The sequence below is a fragment of the Leptinotarsa decemlineata genome, unplaced genomic scaffold (genome assembly GCF_025532065.1).
Source record: "Leptinotarsa decemlineata unplaced genomic scaffold, Ldec_3_MD MMD2_tig00000505_RagTag_RagTag, whole genome shotgun sequence".
NCBI lineage: Eukaryota > Metazoa > Arthropoda > Insecta > Coleoptera > Chrysomelidae > Leptinotarsa > Leptinotarsa decemlineata.
In genome coordinates, this window is record NW_027412549.1 from 18,448,112 (window position 1) to 18,473,449 (window position 25,338).

Consider the following 25,338-nt stretch of genomic DNA (forward strand, 5'->3'; position numbering starts at 1 on the left):
GAGACATATTCTGCTTACGCCGCTCAAGAATTTGGTTTTATAAAGTACCCCGCTCTTGAGGAGACGACTCAGTCGTTTCCTGACGACTCAGTCGTTTCCTGGCTGCACCACCAAACCTTTTTTTTAGGTTCAGTTGTTGGATCAGGAGTTGGGGTGTTGAGAGGCTCTTGCTCGTCAACTGAATTTACAGAGAGGTCAGTTGGAGTCGTAAACTCGACATCCACCTCTTTTGTAGACTCGCTCCTGAACTTAATTTACAGGGAGGTCCGTTGGAGTGGTAAACTCGACACCCATCTCCTCTGTGGACTCGGTCCTGAACTAAATTTCCAGGGAGGTTAGTTGGAGTCGTGAACTCGGCATCCATCTCGTCTATAGACTCTCTCCTGAATTACATTTACAGGGAGATCAGTTGTAGTCGTAAACTCGGCATCCATCTCCTCTGTAGACTCGCTCCTGAATTAAATTTACAGGGAGATCTGTCAGAGTCGTAAACTCGACATCCATCTCCTCTGTAGACTCGCTCCTGATCTAAGTTTACAGGAAGGTCAATTGTAGTGGTAAGCTCGACATCCATCTCCTCTGTAGACTCAGCGTCAGAAAGAATTTTTAAGTTTACTCTATCCATAAAAGTCCCACGAGTAGCTAGGGAAAGAAGGTCAATCACGACAGAGCCCCGCATTACCGTGACAAGGCGATGCTACGACGAGAGGGCGCCCGGTATCTCGAAGGTTCCGTAGAGACAGCTGATATAGGTTCAGGGTCATTCATCCTCTCGGCACAGATACACACACCTTAGGATTAAGCCATCGTTGGGATGCCATTCAGTTAGGAAATAACAGAACCACAAGTGATTCTGTCATTCCCGTATGGGGGCTACGTGGAAGCAGGCATCCGATGGCCGGTTTGCTCAACCCCCCATATCCCAAGCCAATGCACTCGCCGCCGAAAACAGCATGGACAGTGGTTCAGGCAGTGAAAGATGAACAAGAATAGCCAAACCGCAAATCATAGGTATATCCAATCGTTCCAATGGATGAGCCCAGGAGAGTCAAAACCATAAAAAGCATGACAAGTTTGATCAATCGTAAACGTTTTGCTGACGTCTTCGATTACCGTGGTATAGTGGATCAGAGTTCTTGCCACATGGTCGTACGGCCAATAAAGAGTATTATCTTGAAGTTATGCGCTGCTTGCGAGAAGCAATACGAAGAAAACGTCCTGTATTATGGAAAAATAATTTATGACTTTTGCATCATAATAATGCACCTGCTCACTCGTCATTACTTGTTAGTGATGTTTTGGCTGAATACAACAACGTAATCATGTCTCAGCCACCCTATTCACCAGATTTGCCTCCCTGCGACTTTTTCTTATTTCTAAATCTGAAAAGACCCATAAAAGGACGGCGTTTTGTGACGATTAAGAAGATAAAAATTGAATCGCTAAGAGAGTTCAAGGACATACCAAAAAGTCTATATCAGAACTGCTTCGAGTATTAGAAAGGACGATAGCACAAGTGTATTATATCTGAAGAGATATACTTTGAAGGGAACAAAATGGAAATTGATGAATGAATAAATTTTTTTTGAGAAAAATGAAAATTCACTTTTTGAACAGAGTAGTATTCTAATCGAGGTTCTCGAGGGCAACCAATCTAATGAACTCAATTATCCCTTTTTTGAGTTGATTTGGGACAAAAGAAAAACATTTTGTGAGAGGAATTATAAAATAATAGAGTTGAAATGGGGTAATGTAAGATCATTTTATCCTTTTTATCATTTCAAACATTTTAAATCTCTGCTCTACCGTAGGTACCTAATATCTAGTTATTTAAATGTTTCTAGCACCTCGAATCAAGTAGTGATATTGAAGGATAGCAAATTAGCATCACAACACTTCTTGATTTTTTTTTTCATATCAGTAGATATTGCATTGTGTGAATCATTGGAGTTTTTGTTGTGTCGTGTAATCAGCGAGAAGAGTGAAATTTCCAGATATGCTCAAATTTGCAATTTCATTGACATATAATAAGAATAAGATGGGTCCTGAATCTGACCCTTGTGGAACACCACACAAAGCCTATGGAATCTCATAAGTATGATTTTAGTGTATCCCGAAATTATAGTACATTCCTGAACACCTGGGAGCAATGGCATTGACAACAGTGACAACCAGGCAGTCTTTTAATTTAATTCGATTCAATTTTGCCGTACATCTAGATTTCGATATGATTCGGCCGGCTGATAGTCACTGTTGTCAGCGACTGCTCTCCAATTGTGTTGGTAACCACATACCACATTCCACATTAAATACCGACATCATACTGCCGTCGCTCTCTGGTGGTCAGGGTAGGTACTATGAACTTCAGGATACACTAAAATTGTAGCTTCTATTGGCTTTTTAATCTTTAGTTTGGTCAATCACCCCTGTTAGAACAGTATTATTTTTAGCCATCTGTCTTCCAAGAGTCATCAATTCAACTCTTTACGAGAATTCAGGGTGAAACATACATTGATTGATAGATAGACGTTATTTAATTCCTATGTTTGACATCAATTAACCTTTTCTTGAGTCACAATTCCACATATAAATTCAAAGTTTGCGATCGTTTCCATCATTACTAGAACTAGGAGGCATTATACTATTTAGGATAATCAGGCGTTTCTGCCACATATTTTGATTGAGTGCATCTCAAACCAGTGTACGAAGTCTATTCAAAAAATAGGGTGAATTTTGTTTTTTCTAAACAAATATTCATTTATTCATCGATTTCTATTTTGTGCCAACGTTTTTTCCAATCCTCTAAGCAGTTCTGATGGTATGAGCTTGGGCTCTCTAAGCAATTCGGTTTTTATCTTCAATTTTGGAAACAGAAAAAAGCCGCAGGTGGCCAAATGTGGTGAATACGGTGGCTGATAGTCTGTTTCACGTGTACTCGATTTAGCTCTTTTTGGTGACATCTTTCAGCCCTGTCCAAAAATTACGACCAAGGTGTCATTCGATTCGTATTTTTGCCTAGAAAGTTTGAGGAAAGGTCCGAAAACGCGCCGATAAAAATTACAAAAGTTATAAACAATTAAGTGAAAAAAAAATGGGGCTTTAGTTTTTTCTTAATATCTCGGAAAATATTCAAAATTTAAAAAAATTTGAAAAAAGATTTGAAAAGATCAATGAATTTGCGTAAAAAAAGTCCCGACTCCCGAAACTGTATCTCGATTATTTATAATTTTTACAGAGCCCTGAAAATAGAGCCAAAAGCGGGTTAAATATATTAAATGTAAATATAAGGGATGAAAAAATGCATGTAATGTTGGGATACATCAATAAACAATAATCCGCAGTCAAAAAAAATTTATCCCAGTTTTAACGTTAATTATAAATTTGTTAATTAACAACTTTTTCTGAATTGAAAGTCAATATAAAAATCCCTATAATTATTAATAGATTAGCGTTGCCAAAATAAAAAAATTGTTATTTTCTATTTTTTTATTAACAATTGAAAATTATAATTTTATAAAAAATACATTTCAAAATTTATTTATTTTTTTTAGTGTTTCAATGTCTCATAGCTAAAAACTGATTAATATTTTTTTTCAAATTTTTTACAGCTATTGTTAATAAATTTATTATAAACAAATACATTGTTCATAAGCAATGCGAATTTTTTTTTGAATTATGTTAATTGAAAAAAATCATGGTTTTTAGGAAAAAAAATGGTTTCTTAAAAAAATTTCTTTCTTGCTCAAAAATGCATTTGTTACTTAACAAACACATTTGAAAAAATTTCTTTGTTGCTCAAAAATGCATTTGTTAATTAACAAACACATTTTTTAGCAACAAAGAAATTTTTTTAAGAAACAAATGCATTTGTTAATTAACGAACGCATTTTTTAGCAACAAATAACTTTTTTTTAAAAACCATTTTTTTTTCTAAAAATCATGATTTTTTTCAATTAACATAATGCAAAAAAAATTTCGAATTGCTTATAAACAATGTATTTTTTATAATAAATTTATTAACAATAGCTGTAAAAAATAAAAAAAAAATTATTAATTAGTTTTTAGCCATGAGACATTGAAACAATGAAAAATTAGAAAAAAAAATTGTAATGCATTTTTTATAAAATTATAGTTTTCAATTGTCAATAAAAATATAGAAAATAATTTTTTTTTATTTTGGCAACGGTAATCTATTTATTTGCCTATTAAGGATAACTTCACCAAAGGAAAAAAATGCCAGGGTTTTAGTTTATTAATTATAGGGATTTTTATATTAACTTTCAATTCAGAAAAAGTTATTAATTAACAAATTTATAATTAACGTTAAAATTGGGATAACATTTTTTTGACTGCAGATTATTGTTTATTGATGTATCCCAACATTACATGAATTTTTTCACTCCTTAATATTTACATTTAATATGTTTAAATAATTTTTTTGTTTTTATGTCAGAGTGACGAAAAGCGCGCGGAAGCCCGCTTTTGGTTCTATTTTCAGGACCCTGTAAAAATTATAAATAATCGAGATACAGTTTCCAAAATTTTTGAAATTTTCCGAGATATTGAGAAAAAACTAAAGCCCCATTTTTTTTTCCACTCAATTGTTTATAACTTTTGTAATTTTTATCAGCGCGTTTTCGGACCTTTCCTTAAACTTTCTAGGCAAAAATACGAATCGAATGACACCTTGGTCGTAATTTTTGGACAGGGCTGAAAAATGTTACAAAAAAAAGTACATGTGAACTGGACTATATGAGGTGGCTTTAAAGTTATAAGATCAATAAGAATTATTGCTACCATTGGTTATTTTGTGAATTTGTGTGCAGAGTACCTTAACGTGTTCACCTATGGGCAGTGGTTGGACACCGATGAGCCACCCAGGCACTTGCCGAAGGCGAAAACCCACAAAGAAAAACATTATTATTTTATGGTGGTCAGCCGCTGTTGTGAGAGAATCATCGAATTATATCAAAAATAGCGTCAGCAGCAGCCGGTACTGGTCAACAGAGGAGGCCACGTTTTACAAATCATTGTCCGAAAATTGAATGAATTGAGCGTCGAAGTTTTGCCTCTGTCACCATACTCTCCAGACCTCTCACCAACCGACTACCATTTTTTCAAGCACTTCGATACCTTTCTCAACCTTAGAATCTTTCCCAAACAGGACCAGGCGAAAACGGTCGTCGTTGACTTCATCGAATACCGAGCACGTTGTCACGTTGACTAAAGTGAACTGATTCGAAATGCGTTGATTTCGATTGAATTGAATACGTATTCACTGATATATTACAGATTAAAGTGGACTCATGAAATCGGAAAAAACTTTTGAAACAACCTAATGATATTTGCAAATAGTTCGATGCATTTATTGATTGATCTTCATGACTTCCCACCAGCTTCCTTCGATATATCCACCCATTATCAAAATTTATTGATAATAGTATTGTTTTTCAAAATACGTTTTTTGGTTTTCAGTGTGACTCTAACAACGATGGGTTCATTAGCATATCAGAACTCAAGGCTTTCATAGAAAGAGAAGAAAACACCAAAATATCCAAAGAGTTATCTGAAAACATTTGCCTATATTTTGATACAAACGAAGACAAACAACTCGATTTCAGAGAATTCCTGGAGATGGTCAATAGTCCTTTGTTCATAGGTTCTTTTCGAAACACTGCAACTAGGTATAGTTTTTTCAATAGATATAACAACTAGGTTAATACAAACACTTGGATATTTTTGAAAAACTTTTGATGTCTAACTCTTTATTGAAACCCAGTCGGAACCAACGTGCATTTTGACGAAAACTATTATTATTTAGTTCAAATAACAGCTTCCATCGGTGCTTAGAATTTATCAGAACAGGCCTGCAGAAGTTTTTGGCAACGCATTGATTTACATAAAATATATTAACTTCAACAATTGGGATGATAGAAATGCTGAATCTGTGAGCTTGGGAGTTAGATTGTAGATATGGGGTTTGTTCGAAAAATAAAGAAGAATATTTATGCATTCATCAATTTCTACTCTGTCCCCTTCAAAGTAATCCCCCCTCAGATATAATACTCTCATACCCGCGTTATTTTCCAATCCTTGAAGCAGTTTTGATATGCACTTTCTGGTACGTCCTTAAGGGCCAAACACAAGCACTACAGGGAAATCCTTTAGGCTATCTAAGAGCGGTTCCTTTGTTGAGGTGTGGGCCGATTTCTGATTTTCGGAACAGTGTTGCAAGCTTTTCTGAAATGGCCTTTGCAATTCCAGCGTCATGATTGTCTATCCTGACATTATTATATCCGGTTCGGAGACATTTATCTTTTTGGAGAAAACCCATGTCTGGGTTTTCGTGGCATTGAATTGAACCTGGTTACTTTCACCCCAATTCGAAATCACTTGCAAGATATGCAACCTCCTGCTGCCGGTGAAGATGTGCCTTCGTAGCCGATGTCCTGGAATCCAAATGGAATGACGAGACAAGTGTGCTGTCGTCAGCAAAGCAATACATAGAATTCTTGGTTTTTTCCAATGAATCGTTGATATACAATAAAAAGAGGGTTGGAGGCAATATGGATCCCTGAGGAACCCCAGCGTTGATGGTAAAAGTATTCAAGAGATATCCATCAACGGCCACTTGCAGGAAACCTTCTTTTATGGTCGCTTGCTCTAAGGCCCGTTGTTCGAAATTTTCCATAAAAAAGTTTGCCACCGCCTGACTTAAATGAGCTGTTCATTGCGGTACCATCCGCTTGTTCGTAAAAAACACCATCCCTCTGGAAAAGAGTTGATGTTGAACAATGAGCGAAGAGGGTGGTTATATCTGCTAGGAATACTTCGCCAATTAGCCGTATTGGAGAAGATGTCAAAAGTCACGTGTAAGTTTCCAGGACATTTCATTCCTATAAAATGCTGTATGAAAATTATTTCAATAAATGAATAGGTACAGTTGCGTGAAACCTAATTCTTCCTAGTCAACACCAACCCTAATTTTCTATTGAATATTTGTTCATTTTTTCTGAATCCCCACTAATATAAATGAGAATGTAATATTGTTTGTTACGGTTTCACGCGTTTTTACTACTCAACCGATCATCATGAAATTTTGTAAACATGTTCTTGGAGGTATTAGAAGTAACATTAACAAAACTATTTTTTATGTAAGATACAAAAATTGTTTGTCGAAAAAATCTCAAAATCCAGCTACTTTGTTGGTTAGGTTATGTTAGGTTAGGATAGGTTAGGTTATGATAGGTTAGGTTAGGATACGTTAGATTAGGTAAGGCGAGGTTAGAGTAGAGTAGAGTAGGTTAGGTTAGGTAAGATTAGGTTAGGCTAGGTAATAATTTTAAAAAATTGATAATCCCAGCCAAGCATTGAAATATTGATTAATTTATATTGTACTGACACTTATTTAATGGCATAAATGCGAGCGAAGCCGCGAGTAAAAGCTAGTATTAATATAAATAAACGAAATCTCCTGTTGGAGTAACGCAATTACACATATTTTTTATTTTTAAAAGAGAATGAAAAAAGCATTCAACTTCCTTGAAGTTTTCCTTTGGAGACAGACATCCTATGCTTATGAAAGGTGAATTAACGTAGCATGTCTCAATCACTATTGAGTTCAAGTTCAAGAACAGATTTTGTTACTGTTTAGAGTACATTGGACATAATTTTGAATAATTTTCAGGCAGATAGTGAAAACCATTCTGAATTGTGTGCGGAGAGATTGGTAGAATCCAACTTCATACACAAGTCAATAAAATATTCTCGGAAAGTCAAACAGCGTTGGAAGCTCTTGGCTCCTACCGAGCAACATCTAAATTGGTCGAAAATTGACAAAAACTCTCCTCGATAGGAAGACTTAACAAATTGTTTCTGGTCAGGATGCCTGGCCATACTGCCCTGGAAGGCAATGAGGCTGCTGACTCCCTTGCAAAGGAGGGTGCTGCAAGTAGCTCCATCGGACCAGAACCTGTCATTGGTTTTGCCAAACAAACATTGAACATCTAGATGGCAAGAAGATTTATGGACTTCTTGTGAAATCTTTCAGGATTGTCTCTCTCCAAAGCGTTCATTTACCCTTCTGAGCTTGAAACCAACCAGTTGTTGGACTACAGTGAGGATGAACTAAGATTTCTAACAGGCCTTCTCACAGGTCACTGTCGTATACAGAGACTCGGACGGTCAGAAGACAGTGTGTGTCGCCTCTGTTTGGAAAAATGATGAAACAGCAGAGCACATACTTTGTGCCTGCCCCGCCGTGGACCGAATCAAGTTTTCACAGTTTGGCAAAGCCACAATCAACCCTCACGGGTTGCGGTGGAGGGTAGAATAGACCAACTCACTTCGACCTAACCTAAACCAACCATTCTGTAGATATATATATATATATATATATATATATATATATATATATATATATATATATAGAGAAAATTGTAAGTCACAGATACATGGAGTCTAGCCGCGTTGAAATTAATTGAATCCTAGGCACACTGTTGTTTGGGTTGGATTTTTCCAGCAGGTAATACCTCGAAACCGGTCTGTAGGTTATCTAGACGAATAATTTCAGCATGAACCTGTTACTGGATTAACAAAAACATCTGCGAGACTAACCTCTGTGAGGTATCTTGCATAAATGTCTGTCCAGCGTGGTATTATCCGGGAAAGAAGTTGTTTTCCGGCAGGCATTTATCAGAACCTACGGTATAGGTAGATATCATTTCGTAATATATTCCTAAACAATTGGATTCGGTTAGGTAGTTTTTATTTTAATCATTAATGGGGCATTTTGATAATAATTTGTTCTTACCGATTCAATATAAAATGAGTGTAACGATCTAGTTTCATAAGCAAGTACATTGAAATTGATTTTTGATAGAAGACAGGGATCATCCACTTCACCATGTATCATCTTGTACAAGTATATTGAGTATGCAAATACTCTTCTTTTCTCGAGAGTTTGTATGTTGTACTTTTCAAGTAGCACTAATTTGGAAATATCAAGGTCACAGTTATCTGTTTCTTTGAAGTGAAGATATCTTAGGAATTTGTTTTGAACTCTTTCAATGATATACTTGTGGCAGTTATATTGAGGACACCAGATAATGGAAGCATATTCCAAAATGCTTCTGATAAGAGTGATATAAAAATGTTTGATGAAGGTAATATTGTTGAATTGCCTAGAGTTGCGAACTACAGACCCATACATCTTTGAGGCCTTGTTACATTCAGTATATAAGATCTAAATGATAATTCATAATCAAAAGTAGTACCAAGGTCTGTTATTTCTCGAGTTCTGTTCAGTTTCATACAGTCCATCTCGTAGCTGTATGTTATACTGACTTTTTTTCGGGAGAAGGTCACAGTATTACACTTTTGAACGTTGAATAACAATTTGTTCTTTTTTGACCATTCAACGATGTTATTTATATCGTTTTGTAGATGTACACAATCTTCGACTGTTGATATTCTTCTGAATATGTCATCTGCAAACAACAAGTAGCAAGATGATGTGATATTTTTTACAAGACTGTTGATGAATAAAATAAATAACAAAGGACCCAAGTTGGAACCCTGGGGAACTCCCGACGATGCAATAAATGCACTGGACTTATGCCCTTTCACAATAACACTTTGTTTTTGATTAGATAGGTATGAACTGAAAAATTTCATCAGGTTGGGATGTAAACCAAAATCATATTCTAGGGTTCAAAGTCGGTGTATATAATGTCCACTGAGTACGACTATCCAAGTTATATACAGTCACTCTTCCTATTTTTTAAATATAAGTTTGATCGAAATGAAGAGGGTAGTTGAGTAGTTTTTCGAAACAAACAAACTTTGACTTATTTTGTTACCTTCTTCGGTTCTAGGATTTTGAAGTTCATTGCCATGCCAAACAAAAACGGGAGATTTGAACTGCGACGAACTTTGACACAAACTGGAATTTACGAAAAGAAGTTCACATGGAAAAAAACCAATGTTCGGATGTTGGTATTATCGGTTATTCAGATAATATTCTTCTACGTCAATAAGTCATACAAAACCGATATAAAACATGGCCCCTACTATTGTACACTGAGTTTCCATCCTTGCAGGAAATATGAAATGTACCGTTATCTAACTTATTCTTTCGTACACTCAAGGTGAGTACATATTTTCGAAATTGTTAATTCAATCAAATAAAGTGAATTTACTTACCTACGTAACAGAACAGGTAAATTCTAAATACTTATGTAAGTTTAGAACGTTATTTTTTGAAAACTGCTCATCAAAAAATAAAACGTCAGGGTATCAAATCGTCCCTTGAGGATAATATAATTGGGATTTTTCTTTGACTTGTTTATTTCCATAGATTCCAACAGATTCATCATTTTCCCTTTTTCGCATGTGTGGAGGATTTTTAAATTATCTTTATTTATTTTATGTTATGAATTTTCAAGATGTTCGTACATTAATAATTTTTTATCCGAAATGACATGTTCATGGTACCCTTATATCAAAATTTCTACCAGTTTGGCCTGTATATATGGTAGGGCATTCACCACATTCTACTCGATATATACCAGATCTCTCCTGAACCTATAATCCAGTTCCCAAAACCTATATTTTATCAAAAATTTCTGTTTTTGTTATGTTTATCGATATACTGCTACTAATTGAGGTTATCCCAGGTATAGACAATGTAGGTACCAAATTATCTGTGATAGTATAGGCAATGTAGGTATAAATTACTCAGATTTGAATGTAATCTAAAGCAAATTCAAATCTAAGATAGAGTGGATGTAAACATTGACATTCACTACGTACATGATATTGAAAATCCCAAGAATTGGCCGGGGTCGTATTCAGAACCAACATCTTGTTGATCGCAAATGCTATATCATACTTAGGAAAACTTTTTTATGATAACGAGCGAAATGCACAAGTATTGCAGTTTAACGGGGAAAATGCAGATAATATGTGTAATATAAAAAGCTTTTCATTGGATTTTTCACAGCGCACTCAAGCAGTATATGAAAAGAGACGTAATTATTTCTCTATTGATAATTTTTATTTTATGTAAAATCAAAAGGGATATTAATCAAAATTATTCAACTGGATGAATTTGTCTCTTCATCAGTAGTGTCATCCTCACCAATCTGAATTATCAGTGGCTCGATTTGTGCCTCTATTATGTTATCAAGCTTCCACATCTTTGTCTCGACTTCCGATATCACATGCCGAACACACTTTTCCCATTTCTCCGCTGTGACTTTTTTCAAAGCCTCATCAAAAAGTACTTTGAGATCTGCAAATTTGAACATGGTGTTATGCTGAGCTACGAAATTCTTCACATCCGCCCATATTAACTCGATGGGATTGAGCTCGCAGTGGTATGGAGGCAGGCGAAGGACAATTTTGTTTTGGCCTGCTGCCATCTCATCGACTATATATTTTTGGTATTCAAGCTTGCGCTCCTTGACAATTTTTAGTAGCTGTACTCTTAGCATTGAGTCTTCAAAGCTAATATTCTTTGATCGCAGCCAATTTTGGATTTCAACCTTCTTTGAAGACGTTGTCGGAATCTTCTCTAACCGTCGCGAATGATAAGGTGCATTGTCCATTACAATCATAGCATTATCCTCCAGATGGGGTAGAACTTTGGAAAACCACTCTTCGAAAGATTCACCGTTCATTTCTTCGTGATAATCTCCAGTTTTCTTCGACTCGAAACACCACAGCCCTTCAGCAACAAACCCATTCTCATTGCCGTTTTCCTTTATCTGAAATTATGAAGAGGTATGTAAGTAAATAAAATAAATACGAGGGTTACTTTTTATATATTGAGATTGAGGCAGGTCTTGAAATAAATATAAGTTTACCTGATTGATTTGTTAATCCGGTGGATAGTCCATCTAGAAAAGCCCTCCTAGATGAGGTCACAGTTTCATCGACCCATACTTTAGGGGTAGTATCACTTGCATTAACCCAGGTTTTATCCAAATAATAAATTATTCTCTGTTGTTCCCTATAATATTTAATTTTGATCAAATACTCTATCCTCCATAACACAATTCTCTCTCTATCCAATAATAAACTATTGTACCCTCGTTTTTTCCATACAAAATTCAAATGTTTCAATAATTTATGGAATGTTGACCGCTTAAAACTTGGCAATAAAACATCTTCATTTATTTCTGTTAGTACTTTGTCTATCGTGGGTATTTCATTTCTGAAAAAGTACCTACTCTTGCACTTTCCTCCTGATTGCATGTTTATCAGCATCATCTATTGATTTTATAATGGTTTGACGATTCTGATTGGTATTCGGTTTGGAAAATGTATGATTTTGTTTATATTCCTGTAAAACATTGTAAATCGAAGCGCAATACACTCCAATTTTATCGGAAACTTTCGATACGACTTCGTTGACAGTCGATGTCTCAATTTCTTCCATCTCTTTCTTAAACACATTTGAAATCACTTCTTTCAGCTCAACACTCAAATGTCTTTTTTTGGATCGTTTCCTGGCTGGATAGCTCACAGTGTCATCAGTAGTGTCTGTACTGGACATCTTGGAAAACAATTTTAAACAATATACTATAACGCACGCCACACAAACACGTCAACGACTGATTACAACCCTGTGCTGGTACCGAACTCGTACCAAGAAGGCGAATTCACCAATGAACGCTGCCCTTTCCATCTGACACTGGGCGATCACGTGAACATCACGCTTCGGTTTTGTTTTGTTTTACTCTATCTTGGATTTGGATAGACTTTAGTTAGTTTTGAAAATGGTGAATGACCGTAACTAGTCAACAAATATAAAACATTCGTGGAAAATAGAGAAAAATCTGCATAAACTCTACGAGTACTCAGTTTCAGTATTTCTGTTACAGTATGAATATTGTGTGTCTTTTCAGTTGGAAATATCTTCAATTTATAATATACATACGAGTATTTTAGAAATTTGTTATTTATTTGTTGAAAAATCTGTTTTAAAAATCTCTTTTTCCGTTAATCAGCTGTCGCCCCCGTACGAACGACAACTCTCAGAAGTTGAGAAACTTGTGCGAGCTAAGGACTAATGAGGTCTAACCTTTTAACGTGTGAGTCCTAACACGGATCTCATATGTTTGTGACCATACACATGAGCAATACTCCAATATCGATCAAACCAAATAATAATAAAGGGTTTTTATAAGTGAATTCTCTTGTGGTCCTGCACACAAAGCCCAGCATTTTTGTCGCCCTATTGACAACCTTCTCATAAACCTTGGTGTCAAAAACACCGAGGTCCCGAACAATGTTTGCCCTTGTGAGAAGTTTACCATCGATGTTATTTATAACCAAACTCAATATGTTAAAGTGATCGATAAAAAAACATAGCATTACATTTATTTACATTCAGCTACATGTAGTTTTCGAATAAACTTTTGACAATTGAGGTGAGGTCCCTTTGAACATTCTCACAGCGTTTGTTTGTTGATGACACGGATAAAGATTTCAAGATCACCTACAAAGAACAAAAGTTTTGAATGTTCGATTATTTCTTCAATATCATTGATGAAGGGGCCTAGGTGGCTTCCTTGTGGCACTCCTGACGTAGCCCAGTGTGTAATATTCACTTCTATCAAGGAATGGTTGTGGAAATTGTTCAATCATTATCATGGATAGTATTGATAATTTTCATCAAGTAACGGGTTAGTCCATTCATAATTAATGGGACTGTCATTTAATTTTGATATTCGCAGTTTAAGTTTTCTGTATTCCAGTCGATGGCGTCTTTATAAGAAGAGTCGCCATAGTTATTTCTTGAATTGAATAACTCGAAAAATGAATTTTCCAGTGAGGGACATCTGTTTGGAAACGTATTCGTTCAACTCTTACTGGGTTTTCCAATGGAATGCATACATACATGGAGAATAATTCCTGCATATTTCATTGGCGTTTTGGGAGGATCCATGACACATTCAGTAGTGCATCGCGACATATCACTGGCAGGTGCTAGCGGAGGAGTTACTTCCTTTATTACTATACCTATAGCGGCGGTCATACTAGTAAGTATGTACTAACCAAAAACTGTTTTGCTTGCATTTTTTCTCAATGAGATTGAATGGTTTCAACGTATTCAAAAAAATATATTTTAATGTGAAATTTCCATTTGGGACGTGTTTCGGTATACGATAGCATCCTCGGGCGTCTTTAATGTCCCCCCTTTTATTCCAAAGGTGTCAAATCTGGCGAGCGGGCTGACCATTCTGTAGGACCTCGACGGCCAATCCAACGACCGGAAAAAGTAGTATCCAAATAGTTTTCTACTTGTCTGGAGTAATGTGGTGGTGCTTCATCTTGTTGGAATATAATATCCGTATAGAATTCATTAGGATTCGCTTCGACGATTTCAGTGATGAGAGGGTCAACAGTAGTTTCCAGCATATTCAAATACAGTTCCCCTTTGTTTGAAGGTGATTGACAATATTTCATGATGAATTTCACTAGTTTGGACTTCCATTGTCTACTATATAAAATGATTTGAAATCCCTGAAATAACTAAAAAAGAAGAATTGAAAATGAGTAGCTGAAAATAACAATTATATTAACCAAAATAAACCTGTTGTTGTTCGCATTGCCGAGCACAAGAAACACACACAGCGAGGGGAAACCAGCAAATCAGGAATAGCAGACCATGTTTGGACCCATCAACACAACATCGAGTGGTCCCAAGCTGAGATCTTGCACAGAAAGGAACATTGGTTTAGGAGATAATTCAAGGAAGCCGCATGCATGTTGTCCAACAACGTATTCAGCCAAGCCAGCGTAGAAATACGGAACATATGGAAACCCATCTTCAAGCGAAAAATGGCCAACTCCCGCCAAAACGGTCATCTCCCACGGAACCAGTGAAGCGGAAAATGGAAAGAGGGGATAAGTGAAAGTACTCGAACGACCTATAAATAGTCAATTTGGATACAAGTTCCCTCAACTATTTTCTACAGACAGGACTAATCGGAAAACGTTAATTGAAAATCCTTTCGGTCTCGTGAAAGTTATGCGTCGCACCGTAAATAAAAATCGCTTCAATTTTTTTTTCAATGGACAAGAATTGACCATTTTAGAGATTGTTGACGTGGTACCTTTCTACTAGTAAAACCAAAAACTAAATGAGAATATTGTAACTGAACAATGATATTCATGGTCGTACTGACATTTTTTGTCGTTTTTATGAACAAAAACAAACCTTATCGGGTTGTTGGAATTGCCATATAGCAGATAAAAAGGAATATTTCTAGAAATATTGATATTAATGTGTTTGTCTTCAGGAAATTATTAAATGTTCCGCCATTTTGTAGTAGGTGAAGATATTGACTTCATATTCTAGGGTTGTGAAGCATTCGTCGGGAGCTTCAAAATGATGTGTCACAAGACCCCCCTTTCCATTTGTTTTTTTTTACCCAGATGGCGCCCAGTCGTAATCTTGAATGTTTCATCTGTCAATTTCACTTCAAAATAAAGTATTCATGCATTAATTGCATTATCCCAGATTTCTTTTTTTTTAGTTGACCCGTTCAAAAAACAAAATGGGAGGGGGGACATTAAAGAAATGCACTGTATATTGAAAAGGGTCATTTTGGCATGTCCTGGGTTCATGGGACGATGAACATGAATTCAATCCAGTATTAGGGTTCAAAATAGTTTATTCTTGTACCAAATGACCGAATGAATTACCGATTTTTACATAAAAAGTTAATTCATGAAAGCCATAGAGGAATTAAATCACCTTTCATATAGAAGTTATGAACTTTTCCAAAAATGAATGTTTTCCTAAATAGGTTTATGTAAGTATTTCATGTTATTGAAATGAATAATGTAGAGTGGACTGTGAACTCCTACACTAAGGATATATTTTTATGAATAAGATTCAAATTTCCTATTCAATAAACTGCACTCAACGATTTGATCTTCACAAACTGTAAGGCTCTGAATGCTTCACATTTGCAAGGAACATGACGACCTGTGGGACTTCTTTTCGGAGGACAATGTCCAGTGGGCCATTCTATTTTGAGCCATTCCTCAGTTTCTTGAAGCAGTCTTTCGTTTCCGTTTTGACAGTAGATGACAAGTAATCTTGTTCTGTTTTCCCCGTGGGTTTGACAACAATTGACTACGCTGTACAATTAAACTGTATTTCGCTGCTACACTGACAATACACCCAAACACTTCAACTAAAACTTCAAACTAATATTTTCAAATGTTTATAAATGCCAATGAAAGACTTAGGAAGCCGATAGAATTATTCTCGAAGCCAATAGGGAAGTCGCTGGAAGTATCTCGAAGCGACGCAAAATCTACAATACTCGCGAAGTGCAAGTCTTGGCCACGTCACAACTGATTTATGCCGACCAGTGGCGGCGGCATTATTTTTTCAGGGGATGAATTACAACAGTATCGGCAAATTGTTTCAGGGTGCAAATACGGTTGTCTTAGTATATACTATCAAGTAAATATGAACAACTCTGAATCAGCTGAAATGCATTTGGTTTATGGACTAATAGAAGGATATACTGTAGAAGCCCGTCGACTATCAAGAAAGATATACTAACAGAGATATTCCAGCATTACACGGGACGGTACTGGTAGACCGATGACAATAATGACACCAAAATTAAAGGAAGCAATTCTTCCAGAAGTTGACGGCAATTCTTCAACAAGTACCCGAAAATTAGCTACACAGTTCAGTGTCAGTCATCGAAGTGTTTGGAAGGTTTCGCAAATTCATTGTATCCATACCACGAGCGTGCTATTGTAGAAAGTGGATACGAATAGTAATTTTTGGTGAACGTCTGGGCCGCATTTTCTTACACTTCGACTCAATTTCTAGAAGACACGTTACCACAATTGTTAGAGGATGTACCTTTGCTGGTGAAACGAAATTTGTGGTTAATGTACGATGCAGCACCTGCTAATTTCATTGTAACCGCTCGTGAATATCTGAGTGATACTTTTGCTAATTAGTGGAGAGGTCGTGGGGGACCTCAACCATGGTCACCTAGATCTTCAGACTCGAACCCTCTGTATTAAATATTTTGAAGATATCTTAAATCGGTTGCTTATGCGATACCAGTTGTCGATAAAAATGACTTGGAGATTCATAATTATGCATATTTCTGAAGTCATACTTAGCATCCCAGTATTTTTTCAACGCGTGCAGCACTCGATGAGGAGTCAAGTCAAGGATGCTCATTTTGAGCATATGTTTTAATTATTTTTCATTATCACCTATGCTGTTTTCCGAAAAAAAAGCAGCTTGAATACGTCTTTCATTTACTATCCAAACAGATTTGCATTTCAAAGTTTGTTCAAATGGTGCGAATATCAAAACATATTTTTGAACCTAAATTATGCATAATTCCCATTTCTACGCCACTGACTCTGATTCAATAAAGTTTAGCTATCTTGATTGATATCAAACAGAGCTAAAAACAGTGGCGTACCCTAAATATAAATCTGTGACGCCACTTGAATTATTATCCGTAATCTTATTTCATGAAAAGAAGCCCCTTGTTACTGATAACAAACATCCGTAGTTTAATCAAAATCGGCAAAAATAATTGTGAGCTATTGATAAAAGAACAATTTTTTCACTAAAACTATGAAACCCCGATACTCGGAAACGAAACAAGTTAGCACACACGTTTATATGAACTTTTTTATAAAATATGACAAACTACCATTAAGTTTTAATGGATAAATTCTGTATAGAGAGTCGATTGTATAGGGGAAATAAACAGGCAGAAGGTCACAAATAAAACCATTGCCATTTTTTCTGACAGCCAGGTGGCAATTAAGGCGCTCAGCTCATTTCAAGTCTTCTCAAGACTGGTGGGAAGCTGTCTGAGCGCACTCAAGAAGCTAAGTACCCAAAATAGGGCCACTCTAGCTTGGGTACCCGGACATGAGGGTCACAAGGGCAATGAGGACGTCGATGTTCTAGCCCAGGGGTCTCCAAACTACGGCCCGCGGGCCAAATCCGGCCCGCCAGTGTCATCAATCCGGCCCGCCACAGCCAATGATTACCTAATTGTTGTTACTAATGCTGTGATAAGTTGAAGAAGAAAATACAGAATGATAATTACTCGGTTTTATTTACATGCTAGGTAAAACTTAACGACAGAAATGATGACAAAGAAAATTTAACTTAAGTATCTAAGTTTAAGCATATTGATAACTAACAAATAATTGAACTGAATCACAGTAAAACAAAAACACTAATGAGATTTATGTAATTGTGATTTTCCACCAACAATACTTTGTAGTTGTGGATCAATTTTACTTGTACCAATTATCAAAAGAGATTTAAGATGCTCATCAGTTGATTGAGATCTGTAAACATTCTTTGTGTACTTCATCTTGGAAAACGTTTTCTCATACAAGTAAGTAGTACCAAAAACAGAAAACAACCCACGAGCAATTTTATGCAAATTATTAAATCGTTCCAGTGGAAGACTCTTATAAAATTCCAACAAAGATGAATTTTGATATTTGTTCTTAAGCATATCACTGCACCGTAAATCAATAATTTCCATTTGGACTTCCGGAGCCAGAGTTTCAATGTCAGAATCAAAAGGATTTTGAAAAAGCTCAATTTCATTCGCAATGACATCAAAATCTGAAAAACGAGTATCAAATGTTATCTTCAAAGCACTCAAAGTTTCGATTGCAAAATTGACGGGAAATTCAGTCTCTGTAGTGTGACTGAATATTTCACAAATTTCAAAATGTGTGAAACATTTTTTACGTAATTGCGTATGCGTATGCGTATTGAAATAGTATTATTTTCTGCCTGAGGGATTTGATATTGGTGTATAAATCAGGGAGAAGCTGATTTTCTCCTTGCAATCCCAAATTCAGTTCGTTCATATGATTTGTGAAATCGACATAGAAGGCTAACTTCCACATCTATTCACTATTTTCTAAATCGGCAAAAGGGCGCTGCTTCTCTTTTAAAAAAAATTCGATCTCTGCTCGAAGTTCAAAAAAGCGCTTAAGGACTTTTTCACAACTAAGCCAGCGTACGGCAGTATGATATGGTAAATAATTTTCTCCAATCTGTTGAATAAACTCGCGGAATTGTCGGTGATTCAGCCCAGTGGATCTGATGAAGTTAACAACTGATATGTACCGTTAATGAATGATACAATGTAAGACTAATGTTTTTGAACCACCATCATTTTCTACAGCCTTTGACACAAGTGCAACCACTCCTTTATTTTTACCATACATATTTTTGCCTCCATCAGTTGTTATAGATTTCAAATTTCTCAATCGAAGGTTCTTTTTATTAATGGCATTTTCAACTCCCTCAAAAATATCTGCCCTAGTTGTCGTGCCGTGAATACTATCAATATCAAGAAGTTCTTCATACACTTCATAGCTTTTATATACTCCGCGAATAAAAATCAACACCTGAGCAGTATCTGACGCATCCGTTAAATCATCCAATGCTATAGAAAACCACTCATGATGTCAATTTTTGTCAGACAGTTGAGATGATATATTTTCTGCGATGTCTTGCACCCTCCGACCCACGGTGTTTGCTGACAAACTGGCACTTTTGAATAAATTTACCTTTTCGGGGCATATTTCTTCGGCTACTGCAATCAAGCATTCTTTTATCATTTCTCCATCGGTGAATGGTTTGCCACGTTTTCCGATTTCAAGAGCCACACGAAAGCTGGCGCGAGTTGCAGACTCTTGTTCAGTATTCGCTTTGGTACACAAAGATTGCTGCGATTTGAGTCCGAGTTTCAAGCTTCAAATTTTTCCTTTCCCACACTTCCTGTATACTTGGAGTAACTTTGAAGATGTTTCGATTCATAGTGTCGTTTAATGTTATAGTCTTTGAGAACAGCTACGGTTTCATTACAAATTAACATAGCGCCTTATTACTGGACTCAATCACAAAATACTGAAAGTTCCATTTTTCTTGGAACGTTCTGTATTCACTGTCAATTTTTCGCTTCTTTTTCATACTAACAAATCACACATAAAAACAATAAGTCAACCCTTGACTTATTGTTTTATTGACGGGTGTTACTTTATTTCACAATAGACAGTTTCGCTTCCTTCACCTTTCCTACGCAGACTAACTCGCAGTTGCGCCGCTAGCCTTTTTATATGCAATTATGACTGCCATGTCGAGATGATCGGAATGCACTAGCTAGAACCAGAACGTTCTCGAACCAACGAGGTAATTCCAAATATTTAATTACGCTTAATGCCACCTAACGGGTAGCTGAAAAAGATAGTACATAGTACCACTACTCGCCATTAGATGTCGTTAAGTGTCACAATACACAATAATAATTGAAATGCAAAGCGTAAGTTTGCTTAGTTCACGCACTTTGCGACTATACTAGTCTAGAAATATAGTTAAGGACAGAGGCTGCCAGCTATATGAAGGGGTCAGTGTCAAGGCTGTGGAGTCGTATCAAAGAGATCACCTCTAACAACTAAGGAGCATCACAATAGATCTGAAAAGGTCGCAGTGAATTAGGCCATGGGCTAGCTCCCCGACAATCTAATCTAATAGAGAGTTGGTCAGCTTCGTTTCTTTAGAAGTCTCACATTTATATTGTTTATTGATGAAGAAGTAGAAAGCTGAAAAACTTTCGAAGATCAGTGTCTAACACTACACTTACTGTTACTTAGTTGATAAATAATTAAATAATCAATCTCGATAAAGTTAGTTGCAGTTCTGCCAAATGAACCCGACAGAAACTACTTAATCAGAATCATCATTGCAGTCATTTCAATTATTTTTTTTTATTTCCAGAACTGGAGAGAAATGAGCCATCCTACATTTCATCTGTTATTATTTGGCATCATAACCATTGTGGATGTGGTATGTAATCTGTTAAATGGAACATCGGAAAATATAAGTTACGCCGCTCACGCGGGGGGTGCGGTAACTGGACTTTTGTTTGGGGTGAACATTTTGAGAAATTTGAAGAGAACTAAACTGGAAATAATCGTTTGGCATATTTGCTGGGTGGGTTTGGTGTTATATGCAAGCGTTCTTGTAATTTTAGATGTCGTTCTACCACACAGCAGCTGTGAAAACCTTTCAGGAAACTGCACGTATCTTTATAACTATTGAATTGAAATCAGTTTCAACATAGCATTTAACATTTATTTCACCAACTTGATTCATGTCTTAGAAGTAAGTATAATTAGAAGTAGACACTCCACGTCCTTATCCTGTAAATTGATAGTAAATATTCGAACAACAACTACAAGTTAATGGCATGTATTTCGGTGTTATTTTCAAGATTACCACCTTTCTATGGCCTGGTTTGATAATCGGTATTTGACACCATATATCGTATGAGCTGTTCAAATGTTTTGCGATACCCGACAAAGGAACTGCAACATCAGAATGCCCAAAACGCGGTCTTTCTTAGGCAAGTATCAACAAAAACTCCAACTGATCTGGCGATCAAAACTGTCGGGGAATAACAAAGTTGCTTGAGTATCATTCTCATGTATGGAGTTCCGTCCCTAAGCGTACCCTGAAGTTGCTATAGATTCCATCCGGAAAAGAGCTATCCGCCAGATTGGCGACACAAATATCACTTGTTTCGAAAAAAGGTTGGAGATTTGTCTCTCTTTTATAAATACTTTCATGGGAGGTGTTTATGTGAGTTGGCACATTTGATTCCACCAACAGCGGTGGCGGTGGCAACACAAGGTGGCGCTGTAGAACAATTTTTTGAAAGCACTGTTCTATAACGCTGCGCACGCTTAGGTTCGTTGATTCTGTCATGTGTCAAAACATTGGAACAGCAGCAATACAGCAACATAGTACTAGTGTGGAATAAATTTCCTGAGAACGTTTTCCCAAATAGATTTAATCTCCAGCGATTCAAATCCAAGGTGAATCGCTACTTTCGCACAGGCACCGCTCTTAGATCGATTTGAGGATTTTCTTGTAGTGCTTATGTTTTGTCCTTAACAAAAATACTTTTTGTTTCGGTCTGTCTTCATTCTTTCGGAGTTGTAAAGTGAACTTGTTAGAAACTGCACTGACTCGACGTGTGCACCCAAAAAATGATTCACCTTCAAGTGAAAATACTGTATTGTAAAAGAAAAAAATTCCTATTGACAATTTACAGTCAAGTTACAGTAAATCAATGGAAGTAAAGGGCCTAACGCTTACATATAGACAGGATTCTATAAAGCAGTTAAGAATTGATTTACATGTATAAATAAAATAAATCAGTTCATTTAACCTCAAAGGTTTAGGTAGCCAAAATCTGTTTTCAAGATAGTCTTTCAAACTATAGTAGGCTTTCGTGAGTAAAAGTTCCTTCACACGTTTACGGAATGTTTTTGAGTCTGTAATACTTTTCATTTCAAATGGTAGATAATTGAATATCTTCCGACTCTCAAATATGGCATTTTAAATTATTAATTAACACGCTTTTATTAGCTTCACCTGTATGTATGTATGTTTGTTTGTAACTCTCAAGCTCTGAATCTGTATTTGACAGAATTATTGACATTATTGCTTGATCTATTCGCGGACAGATGGCCCTGTAGGTAACCTCCTTGATGCATCGACATTATTGCTTGATCTATTAGCGAGCAGATGACGCTGTACGTAGCCTCTTTGATATATCGACATTATTGCTTGATCTATTCGATGGCGCTGTAAGTAACCTCCTTGATATAATTCGAACTTACTTTATATGTATTTCTATTAGTGTGAAGTTACCCACAACTTTTCATCCACAGTTTATGACGAAGGACAATCGAACAGGGTTCAGAATGAGATTTGTGAACAGTGTTGCCAGATTGCAAATATTGAGAATTTTACCTGTATTTCGATGTTATCATTTTAAAAACACGATATATTATTGAAACATGTCGAATAAATGAGTCAGCATCATACATGAACTCATTATATCAGCTAACTGTCCGTATACAAGCAGTAATACCGAAAAAAATGTAAAATAAGAGTAAAATATTATTCAGGAAAAATTCATTTGTACCGAAACAGGTAGCGAATGAGAACTGGAAAAATAGTTTCTCGGTAAAAATTTTATGACTTGTAAATAGTATGTCATTTGAAATATCCTGCGTTAAACAACACCGAATGCCCAGGAAAGACTCATTCACAAAATATCAAATTTCTCACTTATCAAAAATAGTTTGTTAACGAAAATTTCAGAATTATTTCATCGAAAGTCCACCAAACGCGGACTCCGATTCCAAGAATTGTATTTACCGGATATCCTGCGAGTGCGGAGAATCATACACCGGTGAAACTAAGAGGCCAATGAAGCGGAGAAAGGGAAGAGGGGATAGGTGAAAGCACTCGAATGACCTATAAATGGTCACATCTTGGAGGAATAAGTCCAGTTATCACCCGAAGACGATTGTGGATGCTAACAATTGAAACGTCATGACGTAACTTGGTGGAATCGCTTTTAATTTTTCATTTTTTGTAAATAATATTTTTAAATTTTCGGTTAATCTTTTACATTTTTTTTCAGGGATTTCAAATCAATTTATATTATATTAGCCAATGGAAGTCCGAACTAATTAAATAAAAACTACACGGCCTTCAAACCCGGAAAATAGTGACACTGTAAATCTCGGCTTCGAAAGCCTTAACCATTTTATTAAATCAGTTTATACTTTGTACTGTAATGGACGTCATAAAAGATGAGGTCCGGCTATTAAATAACGAGACTGGTTATGAAAAAGGCTTTTATAATAAAAATTATTCTACATTCAACTGCTCCCCTTCAATATACTCCCCATCCACCTTTTCATAGGTTTTTTCCATTGATCGAAGCCGTGCTGGAAGTCTTCTTTAGTGAGGGCCTTTAGGAGCTTCACCGCTTCAATCGACTCAAATCAGGTTCCTTTCAAAGCAGATTTTATCTTCGGAAACAAAAAAAGTCGCACGGTGCCAAATATGGCGAGTACGGAGTGCGTTTATCGGCCAAATACCGCTTCACAGACGCGTTATGGGCATGTGTGTTGTCCTGGTGTAAAATCCACGATATTAATTAGGGTATGTTGAGGAGTTTTAAGTTCGTCCACTGCTCTGCTCAAGGTTGCATCATCTGCATACATGGTAGTCTTAATATCTGATGAATTCAAGAAATGTGGTAGATCATTAATATATATAAGAAAGAGAAGTGGTCCTAATATGGAGCCCTGAGAAACTCCTCTTATCAATTTTATTTTTTGACTACGAGATTCTCCGCATTCTACCACTTGAAATTTCTCAGTCAAGTATGATTCTATTATCTTTAGACACACCCGTCTAATACCATAACAGTATAATTTGTCTAAGAGGAGATTATCATTCACACAATTAAACGCCGAAGAGAGATCAGTGAATACACCAATTTATTATCTTTATTGTCAAATGCATCTTTTATGTAATTTGTGAGAGAGTTGATTGCATCAGAGGTTGATGTTCCCCTTCTGAAGCCAAATTGATGTGGACTCAAAATATCATTGACTTCTAAAAATTCAACAAGTTGTGTGTAAATGGCATATTCAATTATCTTCGAGAAAGATGGTAAAATGGAAATTTGTCGGAAGTTTTTTGCTTCTGAGCAATCCTCTTGTTTGTGAATGGGAAGTACTTTTCCGATTTTCAGCTCTAGTGGAAAATAACCCTCAGTGAAGTATGCATTGACTATGTCCGCCAAGGGATCAGTTATGTATTGAGCACAGCTTTTGATAACAAACATATTTACACCTTTTATATCTTCGGTTTTTTTTTCAATTTGTTCAAAATAATTCTAATATCGTCTGATGTTGAAGGTCGGAAGAACATAGTTTTCTTTATATTTATATATATATATATATATATATATATATATATATATATATATATATATATATATATATATATATATATATATATATATATATATATTTATTTATTTATTTATATATTTTTTTGAATGATGCAACTAATTTTCCTTTATTTTGAGTATTTCAATATTAAATTCTACAAAAAAGATTTGAAGCTTTATATCTTCTATTAATTATCTGCGAGCGCTTTCGACATTGGTAGTACTATCATCTTCTAGGCACTCCTCAAAATGAACTTGTCATCACGTCGTCTGCCTCTTTATATGGTCAGAGCGTCTCGACTCAGGTATTTCAGGTACTTTAGGTAAATTTGCCTGTATTTGTACTGCATCAGGTACTCTTCTTTGTGTTAGATCTTCTCTAGGAATGTGTATGAATATATATTAAACAAAACCATACACATTCCTAGAGATCTAACACAAAGAAGATTACCTGATGCAGTACAAA

At 35.9% G+C, this 25,338-nt stretch overlaps 1 protein-coding gene across 3 annotated transcripts in view; it reads left to right on the plus strand.

The window, feature by feature from the left end:
* Positions 1-24,838, plus strand: part of LOC111501896 (rhomboid-related protein 1) — a 29,685-nt gene extending 4,847 nt beyond the window's left edge. The window contains exons 2-5 of one of the 3 annotated variants that reach the window (XM_023155815.2): positions 5,476-5,684; positions 9,876-10,148; positions 13,838-14,052; positions 20,825-24,838. In XM_023155815.2, coding sequence (XP_023011583.1) covers positions 5,476-5,684; positions 9,876-10,148; positions 13,838-14,052; positions 20,825-20,901 — 774 coding nt within the window. In that variant the 3' untranslated portion in view covers positions 20,902-24,838. The remainder of the gene's footprint in view (positions 1-5,475; positions 5,685-9,875; positions 10,149-13,837; positions 14,053-20,824) is intronic. The other 2 variants (XM_023155814.2, XM_023155816.2) reach the window with 2 other exon arrangements.
* The last annotated feature ends 500 nt before the right edge of the window (positions 24,839-25,338 follow it).